General features: G+C 38.7%; 1 protein-coding gene across 8 annotated transcripts in view; it reads right to left on the bottom strand.

Annotated features, from left to right (window-relative positions):
* The window catches only part of ST3GAL3 (ST3 beta-galactoside alpha-2,3-sialyltransferase 3), a 187,983-nt gene that overhangs the window by 129,083 nt on the left and 35,174 nt on the right, over positions 1-23,726 (bottom strand). For 4 of the 8 annotated variants that reach the window (XM_059821770.1, XM_059821773.1, XM_059821775.1 and 1 more), the window contains exons 2-3: positions 18,825-18,872; positions 8,320-8,362 (exon numbers count right to left, since the gene is read on the bottom strand). In XM_059821770.1, coding sequence (XP_059677753.1) covers positions 8,320-8,362; positions 18,825-18,872 — 91 coding nt within the window. Of the gene's footprint in view, positions 1-8,319; positions 8,363-16,725; positions 16,861-18,824; positions 18,873-23,726 lie in introns of all 8 variants that reach the window. The other 4 variants (XM_059821771.1, XM_059821776.1, XM_059821777.1 and 1 more) reach the window with 2 other exon arrangements.

The following is a 23,726-nucleotide window of genomic DNA, read 5'->3' as shown; positions in this document are numbered from 1 at the left end:
CCTTGTCTGGTCTGGGGTCCTTTAGAGTACTTCTCCAGTGCACATTTGTCAAGGATGCTAGCAGCAACTTCATGCTTCCTAAAGGAAAAAGCATATTCTAAGTTTATCAACCTGATCCAAGCTTACCTTATCCTTCAGTCCTAGAAGACCTTTAAACAGTACAATAATGAGATTTTTACTAAGCAAGACTTACAGTCAGGTTTTGAGTTATAAAACGGGGAACAGAACAAGTAAAATAAAATACACCTCCAGATTATATTTAACAGGATTCCATCAGTGTCTCTCACCTAGAGTTCCTCTAGCCTATCATCTCTGCAGAAAGCTAAGAATCACAGCATGTCACTAACTGGCAGGTCACCATCCTCTCTTCTTCTAGGCAATTCTTCTCAAGTACAGCAATAAGGCTTCCTGCTTTCTTTCAGCATAAATGAAATACTGTTTTCTTACCTAATAGATTATAATCACAGCTGTTATGTCTTTGTTTTACTGTTCTTCCCCAGCATGCAAGAAATCTGTATGTATTTGTTCCACCAAACTCTTCCCTGCCTTGATGACCTACTACATATTGTTAAAATTTATGTATGGCATTCTTAGCACATACAGGCAGCAAAGCTTTGACATCTCTGGTTACATTACAGCAACGCAGAAGACAAATTTAGAGGCAGACTGAGTAAAGTAAACAGTCTCTTCCCGTACACCCCATTTACAAAACCTCCTCACAGCCAGCTACAGAAAAATATAAATGAGGAGCTGACAACTACGCTGTGTCTAGATACCATAGCAAGAGTGTTCTCCAGAGTAACTGACATGCTTTAGAGGCAGGCTTGACAAACAGTATAATGTTCCCTTGCTGGAATACACTTGATTTCCATTCAACCATCAGATGAGAGTTCCCTAAAATGTTTCGAAGGGGAAACAAAAGGGAAGTGGATTTCTCTTTGGAGGTAGAACAGTGCTGACCTGCAAGAAGGGATCTATGTCAAGCCAGGCAGACGCAGAAGAGTTGATGCTTGATGATCGCATACATGCCTTTGGGATTTCCAACAGAGGCAACACTTGCATCAGTTTAACGATAAGCTCACAACTGCTTTGATTCAGCACAGGCAGCAAGAAACCACCTGTTTCTACAATGTGTGCTGGTACTTTTGTTCATTATGACCAATATCAAGAATACAATGATGAATGCCAGTGTTTTAACAGAAATCCGTATCAAAACCCACGACTAGACAGAACATCTAGTCCTTGCAATAAACTGTATAGCCAATTAGAATTCCTTCAATGGTCTTAACACAGTATTTCTAACTTCTTTAACTGAAGTAGAATTCCTTTAATGGTCTTAACACAGTATTTTTAACTTCTTTAACTGAAGTTTTGGGAATGATCTCTGCTTAGATAGCCTACTCCATTCAATTTTCGTAACTTATTCAGAGATCAAGAAGGTCTTTGTAGGAGGATATTCACTAACTAGGAACTTAAGAAGTTTACCAGTGCAGAAGCAGGCCAAAACGAAAGTAATTTATCTCTGAGTTTTAGAACTGTTTTCGGAAGGAAGAACATGAAGTGTGGCTTTTTATATGCTCTTCTCCTAAGACGATAAAGCAACAGGAGGGCCTCATCTCATTCATGAGCTTACAGGTAATCCCTGAATTGGGTTTTGCTACTGAAGTAAATTTACCATTCTGTGAATGCAACAACTGTAGAAATTTTTGCTCAAACAACAGTTAATAGGAAATTGTAAAGTTACCCAGTTGTAACCATATCCACCCCAGGAAAACAAACAAAGAAACATACATTTAAGTAGGTTAATGCTACTGTGGTGAAGAACTACAAGCAAGTAAGTGTTCTGCCTTACAGATATGGAAGGGCAAAAAAGAACTTCCCAGTTTTTATACAACTAGTCTGACTGGTTAAAGGAACACAAAATGTGCAAACCCAGTCCTAAGAGGAACATATCAAGAAAGAAATTGATCTCACGCATACCAGGCACCTTCATGGACATTCACCTGAAGAACAAGCCCATCTAGAAAAAAAATGTTTCCTATTTAATATGCACACTAATTGGAACTATATGTATGACAATTTTTTTTTTGTGGAAACTCATATTGGCCATTATGTTATTGTGCTCAGAATCAAAAACTGTTTGAAAAGCTTACGAGTCATTCCTTTTTGCTTTTAAAATATTTGTACATCAACTTTCTGCCAAGAAAATGGAAAACCCCTAGTGTTTGAAGATTTATTAATAATCTCTAACAGTCCAAAAAGCTGCTACTTCAGAAATTCTTGCAAGAATGTTGTCCAGACATATTCTAAAGCACATAAACTCAGGTATCTGCTGCTTGAATTTTTATTGTTGATATTAAGCACTTTTTTTCCTCATCCAAACAGAACAAAACTCCATGTATTTACTGCACACTTCTACCTTTCCTATAAATACATAAGGACTGTTTTCCTTTATACTCTCGGTAAAACTGTTTTTCCATGAACATTTATTCCTTATGAAACCAAACTTGTTGGGGCAAACAGTATAAAACTGCTTTAAACAATGCCCAGCCATTCATATTTTTTGCTTTACATTCTTTTCCCACATGGTTTGGTTCATGATTACTTCCAGTTTCAGGAAACTGGCCCTTTTAAAAGCACCAAACATAAGTTTTTTACTTTTTTTGCACTTAACAAATCAAGTAATAAATCAGTTCTAAGTAGCCAGTAATTCTGAGTTCTACAGTCTTTATCTTCTTCATCAGCTGAGGTTGTGTCTAACACAGGAATCCCAAAGTTAGATAATGGAGACTCATGTGAGAAATCCTTATGAGAATTCTGAAGGATCAAAATTGAAAAAAACACTGACATGAGCTAAGAAGAGCAAAACAAAAAAATGAGGATGGCAGTTACATCCCACCCAAACGTGGTAGGTTTGATGGATGAACAACAAACAACCCGGTAATTGAATTGCTGTGAATAGCGATGGTTCATTTTCTTAAATATTTGAAATGCCCAAACCATTAGTACAGATTGGAAGAGATTAGGTAGAAGGACATGAATTCAAAGTCAAAGAAAAATCTGAAATGAAAGAGAAATAAATAACCAACTGCCAGGAAAATACCAATGTTGTAAAGTATGCTAAGCCTTGAAATAATCTTTCAGAAAAAGCATCAAGATGCTCTTGCTTGTGATGGTCAGAATCCCTCCATTGAGCCCGTGAGACACACTTTTACTCCTGCCTAGGCAGGACGGGAGATCATTGGGACTTCTTGCTTCTTTTCTTTTTTCCCCTTCAGGATTGCAGGAATACAAAAAGACAAATGGGAAGGGAAACAGGGCACAAAGAAATCCCACAGCAGCAGGCATGGGGCAAGTCCAGCATTCCAACACGTTTATTGCTTATTTTTACAGTGTTTAATGGCACAGTACCACACATACACACAAACAGTTTCAAAGCAACCTCCCACCCTAGAAACAAAATGAGGGGAAGGGGCTCTGTTTCAGTTCTTCATTATTAAAGCTCTGAAGTAAAGAAATTTCAACAAACAGAAGTAACCCAATCTGTGTGTTTCCCTAGCCCAAACTCCCTCCATTTTTACAGTCTTTTCAAAGTCTAGATCAAGTTTCTTCTGAGTTTGCAGGGTGAAGGTTGTTTTTTCTGGCTCCCCACCCCCACACTCAATTTCTGTGTCTTTTCTTTTTAAAAGCGAAGTTTGAAATTATGGTAAATATTCAAAAAATCTTTTTGCATCTCCCAAATCTACTCTGTAATATTGGAAAAATATGTAAATACACAGTATCACAAAATGTCTAGCAAAGCACAGAGCCCACTGGAAAAAATAGTCTTCCTTTTAATTAAATACTACCTAAAAATTCCCAAAGTACATAATATAAAATGTATACCATATATTATACAAATACAGTATATTAAGTATGTTAGTATTATGTTATTGTGATCAACCATACTGATCTCAGTCATTTTTCTAATTGACAGAGGTAGCAGGTTTTTTTGCCTGTTTCTACCTTTAAATTAACACATTATAATACCCACTATCTTTTTTGTTTAAGTGAAGAATGATTCCAGTAAGGTCAAGCACGTCTTCTAACACTTGCAAAACTTTGAGGGAGTGGTTCCTCCCCAGTCAAAGTCAAGCCCTGGGACGCTTCCTCCATCATTCATCAGCTGAGATTTTAACATCCAAACTTTCGAGCTGTGGCAGCAGATGAAAAGATCCACCATCACCCACAGGGGGGGCTTTTCTGGCTGTTGTTTAGAAGCATCAAATCACCAATCTAATTGCTAAAGTACCTTTGAAAATAGCTTTTGAAGGATGAGTTTGAAATGAGGACAGAAGTAGCAGTCCCTAGCTTCCATCTCACCGAGCAATGGCATGCTGGCAGAGTAAGGAAAGCTGGTATAGAAGCATGAGGACAACAGAAGGGAAAAGCTCCCCAATCACATGGATTGTTACAAAAAAGGAGCTTTTCACATGCTCAAGACAAGTGAATCTACCCTTGTATCATGTCAAGGCATACTCAAAGTAATCATTATGGTGACTAAACCAAGCATTCACAGAGTAGTAAGTGACAGAATAAAGAACAACCACGCAACCTTCAGCTGGACCCACTAAATATGCATTAAGATACCATCTGTAATTAACTACAACATCATATGCTGATCTTCCTGCAGAAATCTCATTAAATTCAATGCAAAGTACTTTTCTCTACACAACCCGTAAATGTGGATTTTATTCTTAAAGGTTTTAAAACGGTATGTGGCTCTGCTGCTTGGGAAACCTCTTTACCTGGGAGAAACTCATGCAACTGGCCTGTTTCTGTACTTTGGCCATATTTTGTTTTGATACTCTAATTCTGGTAATGATGTTATGTTTGGTACAAGTATAACTAAAAGATAAACTCCTCTTGCAACAGATCTTTTTCACTAATCTGGTCCTGAGGAGCCTTAGGTTTTGTTTCGACTAAGGAAACAACTAATTCATAAGCTATGTTGCCTACAGATGTCCTCAGCTTTCCATTTATCCTGTATTTCATTACCAATCCCTACCTGGATACCATCCTGCTTTTTAAAAGCTAGAAGACTTCCCAAAGAAGAGCTAGCCTAAGCGAGGCAGCAGAAAGGAAGCATCTTCCTTCTTGATATTCTCCTTTCTGAGGAACTCAGAGCAACAAGACTTCTGGTCAGAACCGGACACTTCCAAGAAGCATCTGTACAGTATCTTAAAAACTGGCCATCCCCTTCCAGGTGAGATTCCTGGCCATACAAGCCTCCCTAATGCTATAGGAAGGCATGCATCAGACACACAGTTCTCACAGAAAACACTTCAAGTACTTCTGACAGATTTTCTTTCCAAAGTGAACAAATCTGGTTTCATTATCACTTCCATGAACTCAAAGAGAACCAGTGAACAGAATCATTAGATCGCTGTAACTGCAACAGAATGTATTATACCTGAATAACATACCCATGAATAACATCTACAGGGTAGAGGACACTAAAGTAGTAATACATGAAAAAAAATCAAAGAAGCAAAGGCAAATGGACACATTACTATTTATTCATGTCAAACACTTTCTTCTGTGTAATGTCATTCGAAATGCAAGTCAGAGCACTTATGTTTTAATGCAGATCTACCTTTGTAGAAAAAGTTAGTCCTCCAGGTCATTAGTTTAAATGACATCAACTAACACAGCCGGCAACAGATTTTGAACAAATGAAAGATTAAAGAAAAAAAAAGAGAGAAAACTAATTATTGCCTCAAGCGCTTCAAGTTGCACAAGACTCTCGCATGCTGTCAATTAAGTGAACCCTATAAAGTTATGATCTATGGCAAAATTCCACCAGAACTATTATATCACAACAGACATAATTAAATTATTTCTGCCAATAAAGTCATCCGTCCACAACATATTACCCCTTTCAACTCTAAGCTGTATTTTTTTAAACAGAAAGTGCTTCTACAAGGGTATCATCTTGACTGAGTCGCAGAAAGTATTTTTAACCACTAAGTTCCACTGAATTCAGTGTGTACTTAGAAAACTTATTTGGTTTTCTGACCACACATGGTGAACTTATGGAACAGCAGCAAATTCCTCTAGGCTGTCACCCATTTCTCTTTCAAAATTTATTTAGTAGGTTTTATGGCATTTTCAGCTTTTTTTCTGGCTCCCTTGCTATTGAAAAAAATAAAAACCATAGAATCATTCAGCCTGGAAGGGAACTCTGCAGGTCATCAGGTCCATTCTCAAAGCTGGGCCAGCTTTACTTCCACAGAAGAAACAAACAAACAACAACAACAAAAAAGGAAAAAATCCCAACCTAAACCAACAAAGGACAATTACAGTAAAAAAAAGAAGTTATTTCACCTATGTATAGTACTTGCTTTCTTTGCTCCTTAACTGAACCTCATAGTATTCATTTTAATCATGCTGATTTTATTACAAGCCTTTCCAGAAGCTAACTTTATGGCTTTGAAAAGCAAACATGCACATTTAGGGTGCTATATAAATACCTTTTTTTTTTAAATAGTCAACAAAATCTTTCTTTAATCAAAAACAATGGAGAGCTTTTATCATGGAGAGGTTTTAATAAAAAATGTTAGGGTTTTAGAAGCCCTCCAGCAGGTAAAAACTTCACTTGGCCTCATACTAAGTATAAGAAAGAGTAGGCCATGTCTCAGAGAGCTGTAATTGAAGTAGATAAATCAGCAAAGAGAAAAAGAAGATGTAACAGAGGCTCGAGGGGAAGGAAGACTCAATGGGACTTGCTAAAAGCAAGGAGGAATAGGAAGAGCAAGACTGAAGCAGTGGTTTGGACACAGCACAGGCTGGTATCCAAAGTTGGTATGCCAAAAGTGTGCGGACAGTCAATGGGCGTGTTCAATAAATTGGACATTATAAAATATGCAAAGTAGTCTGGTAAAAAACAAAAGTCATACTATTTAAAAACTTAAAAACTGTTTTTCCCTTACCAAGATGTTCATTCAAAGGTTACTTACCCACTTCACAATTTTGGACTAATCTCTTTGCTTTGACTTCTACATGTATAAATTGAAGACAATATATCATTTCATCCCACGGTGTTGTAAGGGTACATACAATACTGTCTCTAATTTATAAGGATGTCCCAATACAGAAAATTCAATAAAGAAAATTGGTAACTGTGCAACAAGCACAAGTTCCAGACAGCATGCAACAAAAACCCGCACAGAACACTACATTGAATGAGACCAGAAAGAAACCTTGACCAGCTATTCATGCAGTAAACGCCATCCTTACTGCACACTGAATGAGACACAGAGCCTTTAAGGGGGGGAGGGGAATCAATATTCCCTCTCTCATGTGTGTTCTTCTACAACACCTTTTTGCCAGATAAATTACTATAGTTGAGTTTATGTTTCCAGCTTCTCCTGTAAAAGAAGCTCCTATGTAGAAACGTTCTCATTTCCTGCAAACAGCAGTTCCCAACACACTTATGAGGCTTTTATTTCATTATGGAAGCTCCCAAGCTGCTCACCAAGACTAAACTCAAAACTTTGATGTTACACCCTACAAGTACAATGAAACTTTCTAAACATTAAGAATGGTTTTTATATTAACATGATACATTGTACAGAGGATGCATCCTCAAGTCATTCAAAGCCACTGGATTGCTTCAGTGCCTTTTTAAGTAGTAGAGACAGAAGATTTTTAGTAGCCTTTTTACTCCCGATACCAAAATTTTCGCAAGGCTGTTGACCTCAGAGTCGCTAGTGACCCCTAGTGTTAAGAAGTTCAGTCTCAATTTGAGTGATTTATGGCAAAAAAAGCATGATGAGTATCACCCTTCAGTACTTTGTTGTTCTTCTGACATAGCAAATGGTCACTGCCTTGTGTTAAAGTTCTTTCCACTCCAGTTTACAAACAAAAATAGTGGTATCCATTTTTAAAGAAACAAGTGGAAAGGTAATACAAACTTCTAAGCATCCCAGTAAATTGCAGATTGACATTCCTCCTGCTTTCAAATGTTTAATACATTTTTCCTCATTTGGAAGATTAACAGCAGGATATCTAGAGCAGACTGATAGTCATGGCTTCAGGTGGACATTTATAGCCTCTTGATCAGTCATTAAGGAATTAATGACAGTGAACCACAATCCAAGCCAGCTAGCAAAGCCTAGTATAAGGAAAGAAGTCGTAATTGCCAGGTTGCTGCAGGACTTGGCTGTCCCAGGTAGAAGTCTGTAGTTCAGTAAGCCAACTGCCCAGGTGACATAAAAGTTGCTTACAACAGAAATCTGTAACTACAGAAACAAAGAAGAGTCCTACTGTTCTACTTACAATTTTGAGTCCAGGTTCAGGAGAAAGCCCAGTTTGTCATATTCTGGAAAACAAAAGCAAGGGACACAATATCATAAAAACTGCAAGTGTCTCCTCTGCAAAAGGTACCAAAACCAAAAAGCAGCAAGTCCTTATGGAAGGGAAATAATTATTTCTAACTGAAAATAGCTATATCATAATTTCCAGTCACTAGCAGCTGTTGTCACAGATTACTGGTACTTCAAGGTATTCCCAAATTAACATTTCTGAATCTTGAGGGAATACTAAAGCAAGAGAATGTGTGGATAATCATTAATTTAGAAATCACTAAAATTGACCAAGATGTCTGTAGTCGTAAAAACAAAGCACTACTGAAACCATGCATGCAGTGATATACAAAGCTTTCCTGCTTGCAGCAGAAATAGTTTTTCCAGTAATTTGTATGACAAACACTCCTCCTAGGTCCTGGCGTGGTAGAGCTTTGAAATTTTTCTTGATTCCTTGTCTATTCCAACCCAAGCAGCCTATCTTCAAGAGAAAGTCACTCATGGTAAAAATGCTTCAAGTTCAGGTGAAGTTGTTCAATAGGAAATTGCAAAGTCACAGTTTATGCCACAAACAGGGAACAGCTACAGAAACAAAGTTATCACTCAAAACATCTGTAACTCCTGAATAAAGTAAGCTTTGCATTCAGCATCTCTGAATACACTGTGATCTTGTAAATCAAATATTTGATTAAAAAATACAACTATTAGAATTCACATGAGATAAACAAAACAAACTAAAAGGTGTAGCGCCCTTCTTGCGTTGGCTTAAGCTCAGGGGCCTCCTTACACTGGGGACCACTGGGCCTCACTACCATACAACAAAAAAACCAACATAAACAGAGAAGTAAAAGATAATCCCTCCAGAGCTTAATGATCAGGATGTATTAAAAGAAACAAGGAGAAAAAAATTCTCATAGCCTTCTAGAAAGAGCTCAGTGGAAATAGAGAAGCGTGCCTTCCTTATGAAACACCACTAAAATTTCTGCTGCAGTAGTTTACCTAATAAGATCACAAGCTTTTCATGCTATCACTTACCGGCAGAACAGGAAAGCCTAAACATGTACCTGAGACAAAATGATTGCACCAGATAGGTCAGTGTAAACTGTGCCACTGATTTCAACCCCATTAAGATTTAATTTCTGAGCCAAGGGAAGAATTATGTTTGACATAACTTAGGTAACAGAAGTTGCAGAACATGTGTGCACTTGATATTGGCACATACTATCCGTTCTCGGCCAGCACTCACCTGCCACCCACCATCCCCATTGTACTTGATGTTAGAAATGCACCTGTGCATCTCTCCTCCACCTTCCACATACTGACAGTTGTGTTTCCCCCATGTGCTGCTTTCCTCATAACTTCCTCCCAGTTTATTCCTCCTACAAGAAATTATTTCCTGTCCAACCTTACCTCCTCCACATGTAGGATCATGCATAGGAAGGTATCCATTCTGGGAAAAAAAATATGCCTTCAATTTTTATTAACCGTTCCTCCTTCCAAAACCAACATCCATACTGAGCAAACAGAAACAGAGATTATTGGGGTTTTTTTTTTGTTTTTTTTTTTTTTTAAAAACATTTACAGACACTGACCGACCAACCTGTCATCAGTCCTATCCCATTCAAGCTAACATTCCCTTCTTCCCAACAGGAAATACAAGAGGAAATGCAGTAAGAGATACATCACCTCATAACTACAACAACATCTTGGGCTTTCTACTAACTCAGCACTTTATGAGCTTTGCAACCAAAGCACCAGAAAACACACACATACTAAATGCTAAGTGCCACAGATGACAAACCTCCGTTGCAATGTTTCATAATATTTACCTTCTGTTTGTCACAGGCATTTCAGCTTCCCTAGGTTTAAAGTGGTTACTTTTGATGTTCACTGATGATTACTAACAGAGATAAAAAGTAATCTTGTAAAATTATATATGTCAACTATCTTGCAACAGACACTTTCCAAAAAATTTATGAAGTATAATGAAACAAAATAACATTTCTGGTTTCAAACTAGAAGCACAGGTGTGTTCTTCATTTTCACTAGGGTGTAAATTATCCTTTCAGGCTGTAACATCAAACCAGAACCATCTATGTTCCTTCCTCTCACTGGCTGGTGAAACGTGCAAACTACAGCAGGCAGAGAAACGCTGCCCTCAGCATAGGCCATCTCACATTCACTGGGACTTCTGGAAGTCACAGAGTTACTATTAGCTTGGAAATTAATCTCTATCACATGCTGCTCCTCCAAGAAAGACACTAGAAGCCTCTAATTAACAGATTCAAATTTACCTTCTTTTTCAGCAAAAATCAGAGTCTTGTTACAGACTTCCAATGTCATTTAGCTGTATCACTACGAATACAGGGGCCAAAAGTCACTGTGACACACAACAGTGCAGCCCACATGCTGGCTGGAAGCGGTCTGGATTCACAAAAGACAGATAAAACCCCAAATACCTGGCGAAAGCCAAACACATATAGCCCAGCTGCAGGAAAAGACAATCCTTGTCTGGAGTTATGTATTTAATTTAAAACAAAATAAAACACAGACCCACTATATCAAGTACAACTGAATCTAAAATACGGTATGGTCAGGGTGTGATGATTAGAGGAGATTGACTGAGCTGATCACACAGCTCACTGCCAGAGAAAGGGGCAATCCCACTCCTACCCTTCTCTACCTTGAAAATACTGGCTCCAAGAGCCTGCCTTGGCACTCATGTAACCTCTCTGTGCCCTAATCTACAGGTTGCTTTCACCTCCCATCAGCTTTGTTTTAAAGCCTTACTCACCAAGTTAACGAGCTGATACACAAAAACATTTCTCCTCTTTTTCATGCAGTGGGATAAAGAAGTGCCAGAATATTAGAGAAAACGGAACAAAACAGCTAGAGACAACAAGGTAGAAGTAGTCCAGCATTTCCACCAAGAACTAGCTTGGGCCAGCTGCCGTGTTCACTGTGGTTTGATGTTGGCCCCTGCCAACATCATCATGATGACCCTGCATAAGGGGATCACTGAAGCACAAAAGCAGAGCTACCCATGGGTGTGGTTCTGGAGAACTGATTTAAGATTTAACCAGATTGGTAGGTCTGATCCAGCTCAGGCCATGTCTGGAGGTTGGTGGGTCAGACAAGGCATTTATATGGCTGTGTGGGATAGGAATTTTTTTTTTAAAGCCAAAAATGAGTAAAGGTAATAAAGAACTTACTTTGCATCCACTAAAACAACATCATGGAAGACTCTGAACAAGGCTTGATGATCTCAGCCCATAAGAGACTGAAAGGCCCGTGAGGGATAAAAGCAACAGTATTAAAAGAGAGCAAGGCAATCTAAGGACTACACACTCACGTGTGCTAGGAAGCTACAGATCTCAGCTGACAATCTGGTACAGTAGTGTGCAGAAACACAGAAATGAATGAACATTGGGAATGAAACTTCATCATGCCTCATAAGAACAATATGCCTTCTTAGGTCAGAAATAAAATGCATTTCTACATTTCCAGGAAGATCAGAATTGAGTAAGAATCTAATAACTGACAATTTCATAAGAAAGCATATAATTAAGAATATATGAACAGAAGTACAGCAAAGCATAGCAATTTCTATAAATGATGCAAATCCTGTGCCAAATTCAATGCTGGCATTAGCATGGAAATTTCTCCCAAGTATCCAACAGAAATCCAGCTATCAGGCTGGAAGTGAGAAATGCATTGTCTAATGTCTGTAAACTCCATACAGACCACCCAAAAAGCCATAAAGCACAGTGTACAAGATCTATCAAGTTTTCAAATTGCAGTTTTTGTAACTGTAGCCAACATAGCTATATACAAGCAAATGTGCAAAATTTTCCCCTTATGCTACTGATCAGAAGTCAACAACCCAGGAAATAACTTGGCTCACTGGTTTTATCCTTCCAAATTACCCATAAATGACTTCACTGATGACTTGAGTACTAGTCCTTTAGCATCTAGCTACTTAGAAGCACAGTACAAATAACTTTGCCCACAGAAACAGAAAATTAATTTAAACTTTTTGAAAAGATGGGCTATACGCAGCTCTAGTTCCGTGTTTAACTGGTAATTTCAAGTACAGGAGGGAAGGTAGAACGTTCAATTTTAGCTATTTTATTCAAAATGCTTGCGTTTGTCAGATATCTGTATGACACTTAAGAGACAGAAGTCCTGTCAAGAACAGCTCAGACCACCCTGACACATTTTATCCTCTCCAGTGCAGTTTGTTCTCTGCAGAACAGAGGCCGCAACTGAGCTAAACCTTGGTCAGTTTGTTCCTCATCCCCATTTACTCTTTTGCATACAAGTTTAAAAGCCTTTTTCTCCAGGTTATCCAAGTAACACCAGGGAGAACCTCCAGGGAGAACCCCAAATGCACTGGCAAGATAAAGCCCAGTCCTTAGTGCCTTTCCTTGCTCTGTAAAAATACACAAAAGGAGCAGAACTGACATCTGTAAAGACAACTGCATAACCCTTGCAGCCCAGTGCTAGAAGCATGCGTCACCAACCTATGTCTGCATAGAACTATCTGTCCAGTCGACATTTCAACCACATGTGTAAAAAAATGATTCTTCAAGAACTTCTAACGTAACCTCATTTAGCCTTCCCTTTTTTTTTTGGGAGCAAAAGAACTTCCTTGACAACTCCTTCTACCTGGAGTGCCCAGTCTAGAGAACCAGACCAAAGCAAGAAGTACAGAGAACACTTTGATAACTACTGGTACAGTATTTTCTTGTGAGGTGGGTTTTTTTTTTTTGCTATTTTATTCTCTGAAAAGACTGAAGAACTTGAATTTTTAAGAAAATGTCATAAACTTGAAACATGTTCCTCCTTCCCTTCCCCCTAGAATATTTCAGCCAAAATGGTTAAAATTGGGCAATATTCTAAGCAGGGAAAGAAGAAAAAAAGGAGAAGCATAGAGCAATTCTCAACATTGGCAGCAAAACTTGGAATGTCACTTCTATTAAAATGTTCCTGGACTGTGCAAACTGATCTGAAGACACCAATCCTGCTGCACCAAGCTCATTGTTCATTTTCCAGATACTGTACCTGATGAAAACAGACGGATTTGATAGAAACAGATATACCAAGCACTATCAGCACAACTGAAATACAAGCCTGTGAGTTCAAAGCAGGGAAGGGGGAAACCTGCCCCCAGTCACAAACTCCTGCGTGCCCTGGTGACACCTAAAATCATGAGGATACTACTTATTGTTTCAGATTTAGCAGCAATAGAAAGTAATTTCCAGCTCTATACCTTCAACTGTTTTTTTTTCCCCTCCCTGTAATGCATGACTGGGGCCTCCAAAGACATCTGGCCCAGCTTTACAGCCTGAGGAAAGCAATACACCAGAGAGATCTCTGCAGCTACATTATTCATCTCCCAGGCACAGAAAGAAAAAAATAAGCAATCACTTGCTGATAGTGCTGTATGGGTCATCCATCAGGAAGCTCTTTTGCCTGCTTGTCTTACCTCCAAAATAGGTACAGTAAAACAAAAAAGAAGTCATTCTGGCATATTACATTTTGAAAGGCTCTGGTTACCTTAACATAGATCATAGAACTCTACAATTTTTTCCCTAATAAAACCATAGCAACCTATAAGAGTAGAAAAGCAACTGACTACTTTAAGCTGTATTTATGAAAGCCTCCAATAGGAAGATGAAAAATGTCCTATGAACTGCATATGCCCTTTTTCTTTTCACAGGGAAGTCATCTGTTTAAAGCCAGACTGCAACCTTTGCTAAATAAACAGTTGTTTCATTTACTACCACGTATCCACTTGGCTAATGGAGTTAATGCTGCCCTACTGAATCCTCCGACATATTCTTTATTTTAGAAATTGTATCATATTTCCTAATAAAAGTCAAGAACAATATTAACAAAACAGTAATCTATACTGGCTTTTAGTGACTTACAAGATGTATTGACTTGATGCAGAGAGATGCCACATGATAGAGAAAAATCCCATTGAAATACTTTTATTTCAAGGTATTCTTTAAGCCACTTCTTGGCATTTGCACCTTAACTCATTCACAGCTGTATTTTCAATTGGAGGAATAGCACATTAATAAGACGACAGATGATGATACTGAACATGCAGGCAAAGTCACGTAAGGACTATGCAACCAATACATGACAGTTGCTGGCAAAGATTCAAGCAGCTCCCACAGTCTACAGCTCAAAGAAATAAAGAATGAAGTAGAACTTCATTAATCATAAATGAAAAGGGAAAAGCATTTTTGAAGAATAAAGCCACTAAAACCAGCAGAAAAAATATAAAATATTTCCCATTCATTTTCTACTTTACAGGAATGCAGAAAAATGCAGCATAGTAAGTCCACCTCTCCTTTCCCATCACTACCACGTAGCATCAAGACAGATAGTCAGAAACGCAATTTGGGAGAAAAAACCCAACACAAAAAACCCAACACTCTAGAACCACATCAGCTCCAAACATAAATGAAAATTGTTTTCCTCAAACCAAGAACACCTACCAGAGCCTCACATATTCTATTAATTAACCTAATATCTAAATTAATTACCACTAACCTAGAAATCTGGGAAAGATCAGAGTTTGTAATTGTAGCCACCTAGACTCTCATCGAGAAAGCCAAAGAACAGCAAGAGATCTTCTGCAAGTCACCAACGTTTTTTCTCTCATGACAGGAATCTGTTACTATTCTACCAATCTGACACCTGACGATTTCAGTTGTACTTCTATTCCTGGCCTCCATCCATACCACTCTCCCTCCAAAACATAGGAAAGCAGTCACCAAATTCACTCTGGAGTTGTATTTAGGAGGACAGACACAGGGTTGTTCTCCTTCACAAAATGGCTATTTGAGCATCTTCAGCAGCTGAAGGAAACAGAGAAAGTTTCCTTCATTGTTCTCGCAGCTTCTCCCAAGATGGTTAAGGACTTTAGCATAAGGAATTACTAACAGAAAACTCCTAAATAAGCACGGATTTAAATTCTCAGATGATTACTCCGCTATCATTGTGAACTTGGCATCTGGAAGCATGGTCTTGCACGTGGGCTTTCACAAGCACATGAGCCACAGCAGTTATGCTACTCTACACCAAATTTTAAAAGCTCCATTTTCTTTCGGTAAGTCAAGCCAAACTCTTGATAAGGGTTAAGAACTAAATTGAAAAGAAAAAAGCAAAAACAATAAAAAAGTTTAAATATTCAAACAATTTGAGCAAGACCAAGTTAACACTTGGTTGCTTGAGAAGAGATGTTAGAACTATTGCATTTTAAGCCTGCAGTGAAAACAACTGCTATACAACTGGTGGTCAGCACTGCAATCACACATGCCTAACAACAGTGTAAGCCTACAGCCATAAGGCATTTAGAACCTCAATACTTCCAGCAAGCACATTATCAGATGGGAAAGTTGCACATTCAATGCACTCCTATCCTAAGCAGGCTTAGAGAAGAAAAATTTCACTTGCTTGCTCTCAGACACAGGAGGTAGAAAAAAACTTGAACAAAAATAGCAGGGGTATAAATCTGACTTTCAAGGTCCAATGTTTGATTTGCTAGCAACGAAGTAAAACAAAGCAACTAGAGAGGGAAGGAAAAAAAAAAAAAGAAGTACTAGCTGACTATGGCAAGCGAATGAAATCTAGGTCTCCTCAAACACCCTGTTGTCCTGCTTAATGTTTCCCAAGTTCAGAGCATGACACCCTCTTTTCTGAAATGGTTTCAGCTGAAACACTGGCCTAGACATCACATCAAACATTTATCTTTGCTGCTCAAACTTTATCTTTCAAGGAAAGGGGAAGTTGTGAAGAGAATCACAAAAACATCTGGACTTGCGAAGGCTAGACCACAGCGTGAACCTTAAACAGTTCAGTATCACTCCAAGCACATTTGATTCTCCTGTCCCCTAGGCTAAAAATCTTCTATGAAGCAGTACATTAAGGCTCCATAGTCAGATGATCTTCTGAATACTCCGTTCAGAAAGTTTATCTAGAATAAGCTAGAGAGTGTCATTAATCTGAGACGCGTAAGGACAGATTTCCAGCCTCCCTGAAAACTGAGATTTGCGTCTGGGACAGAGTTAAGGGGAAAACCAAGATAAGGACAAACAGTCAATTCAAATAAAATACAGAAGCTGCAACAAGACATTGCCCTTCAGACAGGATGATTAACAATTACAAAAGAGCAATTCTAAGAAGCTGTTTAATATACAAATATGACAATGAGTACTAGTTTAAAGCAGCATGAAATCTTAACAGGGAGACTGTTATTCACAGCTGTTTAATTCTGACTAATAAAGAAAAAGGTATATGTATTTGTGTGTTTCAAAGTACGTAACTTTAGTCCCTTCTTACCCCAACCTGAAACATCACCTACTAGGAATGGCTGGGCCTGGAGCTGCCATTGTTTCTGTGGGTTCTTTCTGGGCTCTCTCTTTTCCTGGGTCTGCAGCAAGGTGAGATGGGATGGACAGCGGAAGCACAATAGCCACAGTTTTTCTCTCTCTCCTTCCTGTTCAACAAGGAAAGCTATCCCTCAGTTGGGTAGACATCACACATCTTGACATCTTATTACACATATCAGTTCAGAGCAAGTTAAAGTTTGCAGCACAGTGAATGCAAAGTACTAAATATGAAAGCAATAAACATACAGCTCTCTTGGACATTTCTGAGTCTCCCTTCTCAAATATATGAGTTTTCTTCATGTTTCTTCAGTGAAGAAATTCAATCTTGTTGCAGTGGAAGGGTTTACAAAAGATCAAATTTGACTGTATTACTCCTAACCAATCCAAGCCTGAGTTGCAATATACAAGCAGAACAAAGACCAGTACTTTTAAAACAGACCCAGACAGTCCATTGGCTTACATTAGCTTGTCTCCCACCCTCCATATTAACAGAACTCCAAAAGACACTGAGCAGTTGAACTTTTTTTCATAAGTTAACCACCCTATGGGTAGTATCATAACACGACATTTACGATTAACTCCATAGATACCCTGCACTGGAAGCTATCCAGGGAAAAAAAATCCATAGTAGGTAATATTTAAAAGTTTTACTCCAGGACAAATTCTGGTCTTATCCGTACCAACATCAATCCAGCTTAATTCCTGCGTAGGTATGCTGATTCAGACATACTCAGCTGTAATCAAAATATTTCCCTGAATTTTTCTCACAGATTTTGTATCTCAAACCTATGCAACTTCTCCCCTACTTCTGCAGACTAAAGAAACCATCACCCATTACAGAAGGAGGCAGGCAACAACACACTTCAGTTACGACTGATATTAATTAGTAGAAGGGAGTTAATAGAGGGTCTCTTCCCCCCATAAACACAACAGCATATCCACTCTGCACTCAGCACCCTAGGGATACTCCCACGTCAGACCCATGCACCCATAATAGATCCCTTTCCAGATACAAGTTTTAGAGAAGGTGCAGGGAGAGCAGAAAGCATTTGGGGTGTTGTAAACAAAGCAAGTTACTACCACTAGCTCGGGGTTAGTAAGTCGGAAATCTGTGTTCAAGCTTTGCTCTTAGCATCAGGCAGCAGGCTCTCTTTCAAACTGCGCAGGCAGAAGACAGGTGCTATGTTGGAAGGCAGCATGTTCCCCCTATCAACCTAAGAAGAAAGGCTAGTAAGCCGGATAAAATACAAAACCTTTTCACTTGGATTATTTTTTTCTTTTCTGCAAGACATTAAATACTTCCATCTTTTAAGTGTTAAGGGGTTTTTAAGTTATAAGAGTAATTCTTAGCCTTTCTCTTACACTTAATATATCATTATACATACACTGTAAACTGAATTTCATCAAGTATTGTGCTCACTATGATGCGCTTTGGCTACAGCTCACGTATTACACATAGCCAAATGGATGGTTTCATGGAGTATCCCCAACACAAAAGAATTTTTGATTTCTGGTTCAGTTTAATTGAAGGTCATGCTCAGGTTCCAAAGGAAATTAGATTGGTCAGGATTTGCCCTGGGATTTGATAATGCTGGTCAATCTCCACCCCAAAAAAAAGTTTCCAGCCCTATTTGTTTAGCTACAACTCTTTTGCCTTCTCCTTCCTGGAAGCATTCCTGATGTCTTTCTCCAAATAACTCAACTGTTTGTTTAGCTGAGAAACTCTCCTAGTAGCACGAAACAGTTTTTCTTCAGCTGGTGGGTGACATCATCTTAATGCCTTTCACATGAGAAAATAAGCACAAACCACATCACTAACGCATGTAACATGTCCAGGTCATCTGCCTTGCTGGATAATGGAAGGGGTCCCACATGTTAATCCTCATGTCACACTAAGACCCTTAATACTTCCACTACACTTAGGAAAGGACCTATTTACCCACTTTGGCTAGATGATTGATTCCCATGGAAGTCTGACTCAGTGACCTGCCTCCCAACATGGCTACCATGTCCTTAATTAAGTAGAAGCCTCGTCATAAGGTGGGAGATAGAGAAGAAGGCAATGTTGTACCTGAGCCTATTGTATGTCCACCGGAGTCAAAGGAAAGAACCACTGAATCTGTAACACAAGAGTACAAGTTCATTTTCCCCTTTTTCTTAGCACCATTTCTTGCTGTAACATTTTCTTGTTATTTTGCGTAAATAACTCCTTATGCTTTCTTCTGCCAGGAATCAGAACAAATTATTCATCAGCCAGACAAAACAACAGGCATCTAGCAAAGGCAGAACACTGAAGTATGTGAGAAATCACACTGTCATTACTCAACGAAGTAGCTACAATTTATCAAAAATAATTTCATTTTATGCCTAATAAGCTTGGTTGACCTTACCAAAACTAAATCATAATATGCTTTTGACTGCTAGACTGGAGAGTTTTTTCTTATCAAATGTATTTATCAATATTTTGTCCCCACTTAGGGGACTCGCCTGTTACAATCAGCTCTTCCCTGGCACTGTTGCTAAGCCAAGTATTTTGTGCTCCTTGTAGTTCTCACCGTGTTTTCCACATCTTTACTCACACTAGTGGCTCCCCAGCTGAAAGCATTTCAATTTATTAATATCCTTCACCTTTGTACTATACACAGCACATGTGCTAAATATCAAGAAAATGTAACCTCTAGACTTGATACCCTTTTATTTTGCCATCTGGGGATCACAATAGCACTTTTATCCATGATCGCAGTGACAACTCTTGCTCACCAGTTAATGCCTGATACTTTTAGTCACTGTTTCATATGATGTGGCACACTTTGTTTCAATTGTGGTTTACAGTTCAGTTTTTATACATGCAACTTGATGTTTGGCCATGTAGAAACCTGTATGGCCTGCTTGCACTTAGCTCACCTCATGACCCACACCTCTTTATTACTCACTCATTTTCCTCATACCACTCTCCCAGCCTAGAACCTGTTTGCAAAATTTATCAATAATCATTTGATATTCTGTTCCAAGTGAGGCGGAAATAATACTACCATGCTCAATGGTGGGGGTTTTTTCCAGCTTTATTCTTACTTGAAACAAACCAACACTTATTTTGGTAGTAAGCCTCCTGGTTTGCCATCTGTTTTGATGACAATCCCAACCAAAGCAGAAAGTCTACTAAATTCTACTCCACCACCAGTGGAGTAGAATTGGGCCCAGAACTTAAAGACAGCTTGTCAATGGGTAAAACACAGCAAAGAACAAACCACCATGATAGGATTAATAGTTTTATGGAATGAGAAGCTTTAAACTGACACAGGAATAGCAGAACTGCCTTTCATCTTCAGCTAAATGAATACATTGAATCGCTTAAAGTTTCTCTTTGTAACTCAGGCCTCAGATGTGATCAACAGATCACATCCTTTGCAGCACCACAGCAGCTGCCGCGGTGCAAGCCCTTAGCACAAGGCAAAAAGCCCAAGCGCAATCAGACTTAGTGTGCTGAAAAGAAGTTAAGCTCCCGCTGCATCACCTTACATTTGGGCAGGCTACAATCGCAGACACTGACAGTTACCACGTTTCAGCTGACAATAACTTGACATAAGACCGAGCCCTTGGCTTTTCTATACCATACATCATCCTCAAGCTTATTTTCCAATTCTTACAAATTCAATAAGAAAGTGCTAATTTTCAAAATAAACATAGTAAAACTGTTCATTTAACTGGATTTAAAACAATTTTTAAAAAGCAGGTCCAACACTGTGGTAGTAATGTTAAAAAAAATATTACTAGTCTCAAAGCTTATTCCAATAAAAATAAAAATCCATCTGGACTTAACAACTGTATTTCCTCTTTTGGGAATAAAATTCAGACATCTTTATATTATTCTAAATAGCAAGGGGTTTAATTCATTTTAACTGTGTTAAATTCATCTGCCAACAATTAATTCTGCAGTATCTCTGTGGGGTTCCACTTTTAAACAACTGTTGAGATTTTTATCAACATAAAGTATTGCTTTGTAGTTAATGCCAAATTTAAAGTTTGTTCATTTTCCTGCAATATATTTTGCATTCAAACACTGCACATGAAATATTAGGACTTATCTAAGAATGGCTGAAAAGCATTGCAAGCACCAAATTAATACCATTATTGCAGCCCACAAAAATAGTACAACGTTTCATTCCCTTAACTGAGAACATTATCTTCCTCCTATAAACACAAAAAAATTACAAGCGGAGTAAGTATGTGAGCTCCCTTTTCCTATCCAGTCCTCCATGTGACCATTAGTTTCACAGTTTCAACATCAAATTCACTGTGAATAACCTGTATTACAGTCAATTCCCCCTCTGCCTCGGCAAGTAATTTCACAAACCATGGATCTTTATTAAAACACTGTGTTTATTTCCAGCATTAACACTTCAAAATGGAAGAAGCTATAAGCTTGAAAAAGGCTGAGAAGATAATCATGTGTCACCTTTCTTCCAGCCAGACAGCAATTCACATTCAGCCAAATTCAGAGCTACAGGTTATTTTTGTCAGAAGTTGATTAAGATAAGCATTTCTTTGAAGCAAGTCAGATTTATTTGCAAATACACCAAGTCCTGCTTCCATGAGCATAAAAAGAAAAGTTTCTTTGCTTCTAGCTTCAAATCTCTTCCAGTCATCGCTCAGTTCAAAATCCTCCCGGCTTTCTAGACTATTTTTTCTGGAGACAAAGTGGCTGCTCAGTCTGTGCCCAGTGCCTTCTCCCAAGCCCCTGAGTCCGCTCTATCTTTCAAAGGCAATCTTCAAAGGCTTTCTCTTTCAAAACTTAATAGGACAAAATGTAAAACATACCCACTTACACACACCCTTGCTTTAAGTGCCAAGAAGTGTTTATGTCTGAAGGAGCAGTCCCTAACCTTTTGGCTACCTACGTCCATGAAGTAGCTTAAATGTTTTTTTCTCCTGCCTTCTTAACTGAAGAGCAGCCTTTATGCCCAAATCATGAAATCTGGCACCAAATAACTTGCCAATATGCACAGCTTAAGGCTGTACACACCACAATGCCAGCCTTTTACATCTGTTTTCATGTTAGCTACAATCATTTTTTCAGTAGCTACATCAGTTTAAAAAAGAAAAGTAAAAAATCCACCAAAATACAGCAAAATCCAAATGCAATTCTGGATCTGATCCAATCCATCAGAAGAAGCAAAGACAGCAGAAACACTCACTTATTTAGAAGGTACTCAGTGCCAGGAATAACAATGACTGAGACCTCACCAGCCAGACTGCAAAGTTGCTTTGGGTCAATTTGTGTAAACTCTGGATCAAAGCTGCATTGGGACCTATGCTCTGGGTCACTTCCCCTCCCACCCACCATCCAGCTAGAGCATGAAAAATTGGACCAACACATGAATCTGCCCCATCATCCCCAAAAAAACAGTGCTGTGCAGGGCTACCTGAATGTGCTCGACCACAGTCCTTTTGGAGTGTGGACTGTCAATGAGACCCCTTTGCCAGGAGAGCTCACCACTACAGAACACAAGGATCCCGTTTCGTTCCAGAATCAGGAGCTCCAAGACAAACTGTGCAGAGTTTGCTGCTCTGGGAACAAATTCAAACTATGTTCCAAACTGGACATAGAGCCGAACTTGCCTTTGAAGGAACACAACTGGATTTGCATGGTTCTGTCCTGAAGTTAAAAAATCCTGCAAATCTGAGGTGGCTATATTTGTTGCTGCACCTACACTACAGTTACTATGCAGTCCAGATAAGTCACCCGGGTGTGAGGATTGATTGTATTTCTATACAAGGGATGCACCTCAAATGTCGCTGACCTCTCATGTCTTCACACACACACCCCTCACCCCGTTCCATTCCAGCGTCCCCCATCTTAGGTCTCCCGCAAATCCTTTCTCCTGTTTGTTTTGTTAACCATGAGCTTTCTCATGGCCTGGATAACTCTTCACCACACTCCCCTATCCCCAACACAGGCAAATTAAATTACTCATCTTGCTGCATATATTGTGCACCTTAGATGTAGGCATTTCTGGACACCAGGTAACTATTTAACTGCGATTCCTTACAGATTGCCATATATTTTCCACTGCTCTAGTCTCTGAACAGAAAAATAAATGAAGATTTGGGTCTTCATAAAGGAGTAATGATTGTGACCAACAAACTGCAGATTTGTAGGAGACAGAGAGAAACATGTCCATGTTGGAAAACATCTTAAATTTCACATTCCAAGAAAGAGATATGGACACCATAGGATAAACATTTAATATCATGCATGGATACTGCACTTGAGAGATGTGTGGAAACAGCTCTTAAAGCCCAGTTGTGTCAAGTTCCTGAAATAATGTAAGAGCAAACACATGGACCAACTTCCAATGCAAATACTGTCCTTGCTTTGATTTCATCATTGATGAAAATGCAATATACAAACTGACAACCAGCAGTGGCAACACAGAATGAGAACAGCAAATATGATCCACATTTAATCAAGAACTGTATATAACCTGTATGTTTACCTAAGTGCTGTTTCAGAATTTCAGTTAAGACTTTTATAGTAAGTCCCTCTGAGAAGCCACTAACTTTTTTACTTTTTACAGATTCTCCCCCTGCAAGGATTTGTAGATATTTGTCTCATCCTATTGGAAACCAAAGAAGCTGAACTAATAACTTCTCTTACCCTTTTCTTCTTTTATTTTTTTTTTAAAACAAAACCAGACTTCAGCAATAAACCAACTTCCCCAGGAGAAAAAAAAAAAAAGAAAAAAATCAGTAAAAAATGATTGTGTGCTGCTTTGGAAGTGGTCCTGAGAAACCACAAACCATCAGTCCCACAGGAGTTTTAAGAGTTTAATAATAAAGGTTTAACACAGCCTTGATACCACATACTATTACAGTAATACACTCTACAGACCAAGCCAAACAAGGAATACAATAATACATCACAACATAAGGCTGTAATTTGGCACATCCTCATACAGAGACTCAAGCTCTG

This window comes from Gavia stellata, chromosome 10 (assembly GCF_030936135.1).
Source record: "Gavia stellata isolate bGavSte3 chromosome 10, bGavSte3.hap2, whole genome shotgun sequence".
NCBI lineage: Eukaryota > Metazoa > Chordata > Aves > Gaviiformes > Gaviidae > Gavia > Gavia stellata.
This window is presented reverse-complemented; position numbering and strand designations above follow the sequence as displayed.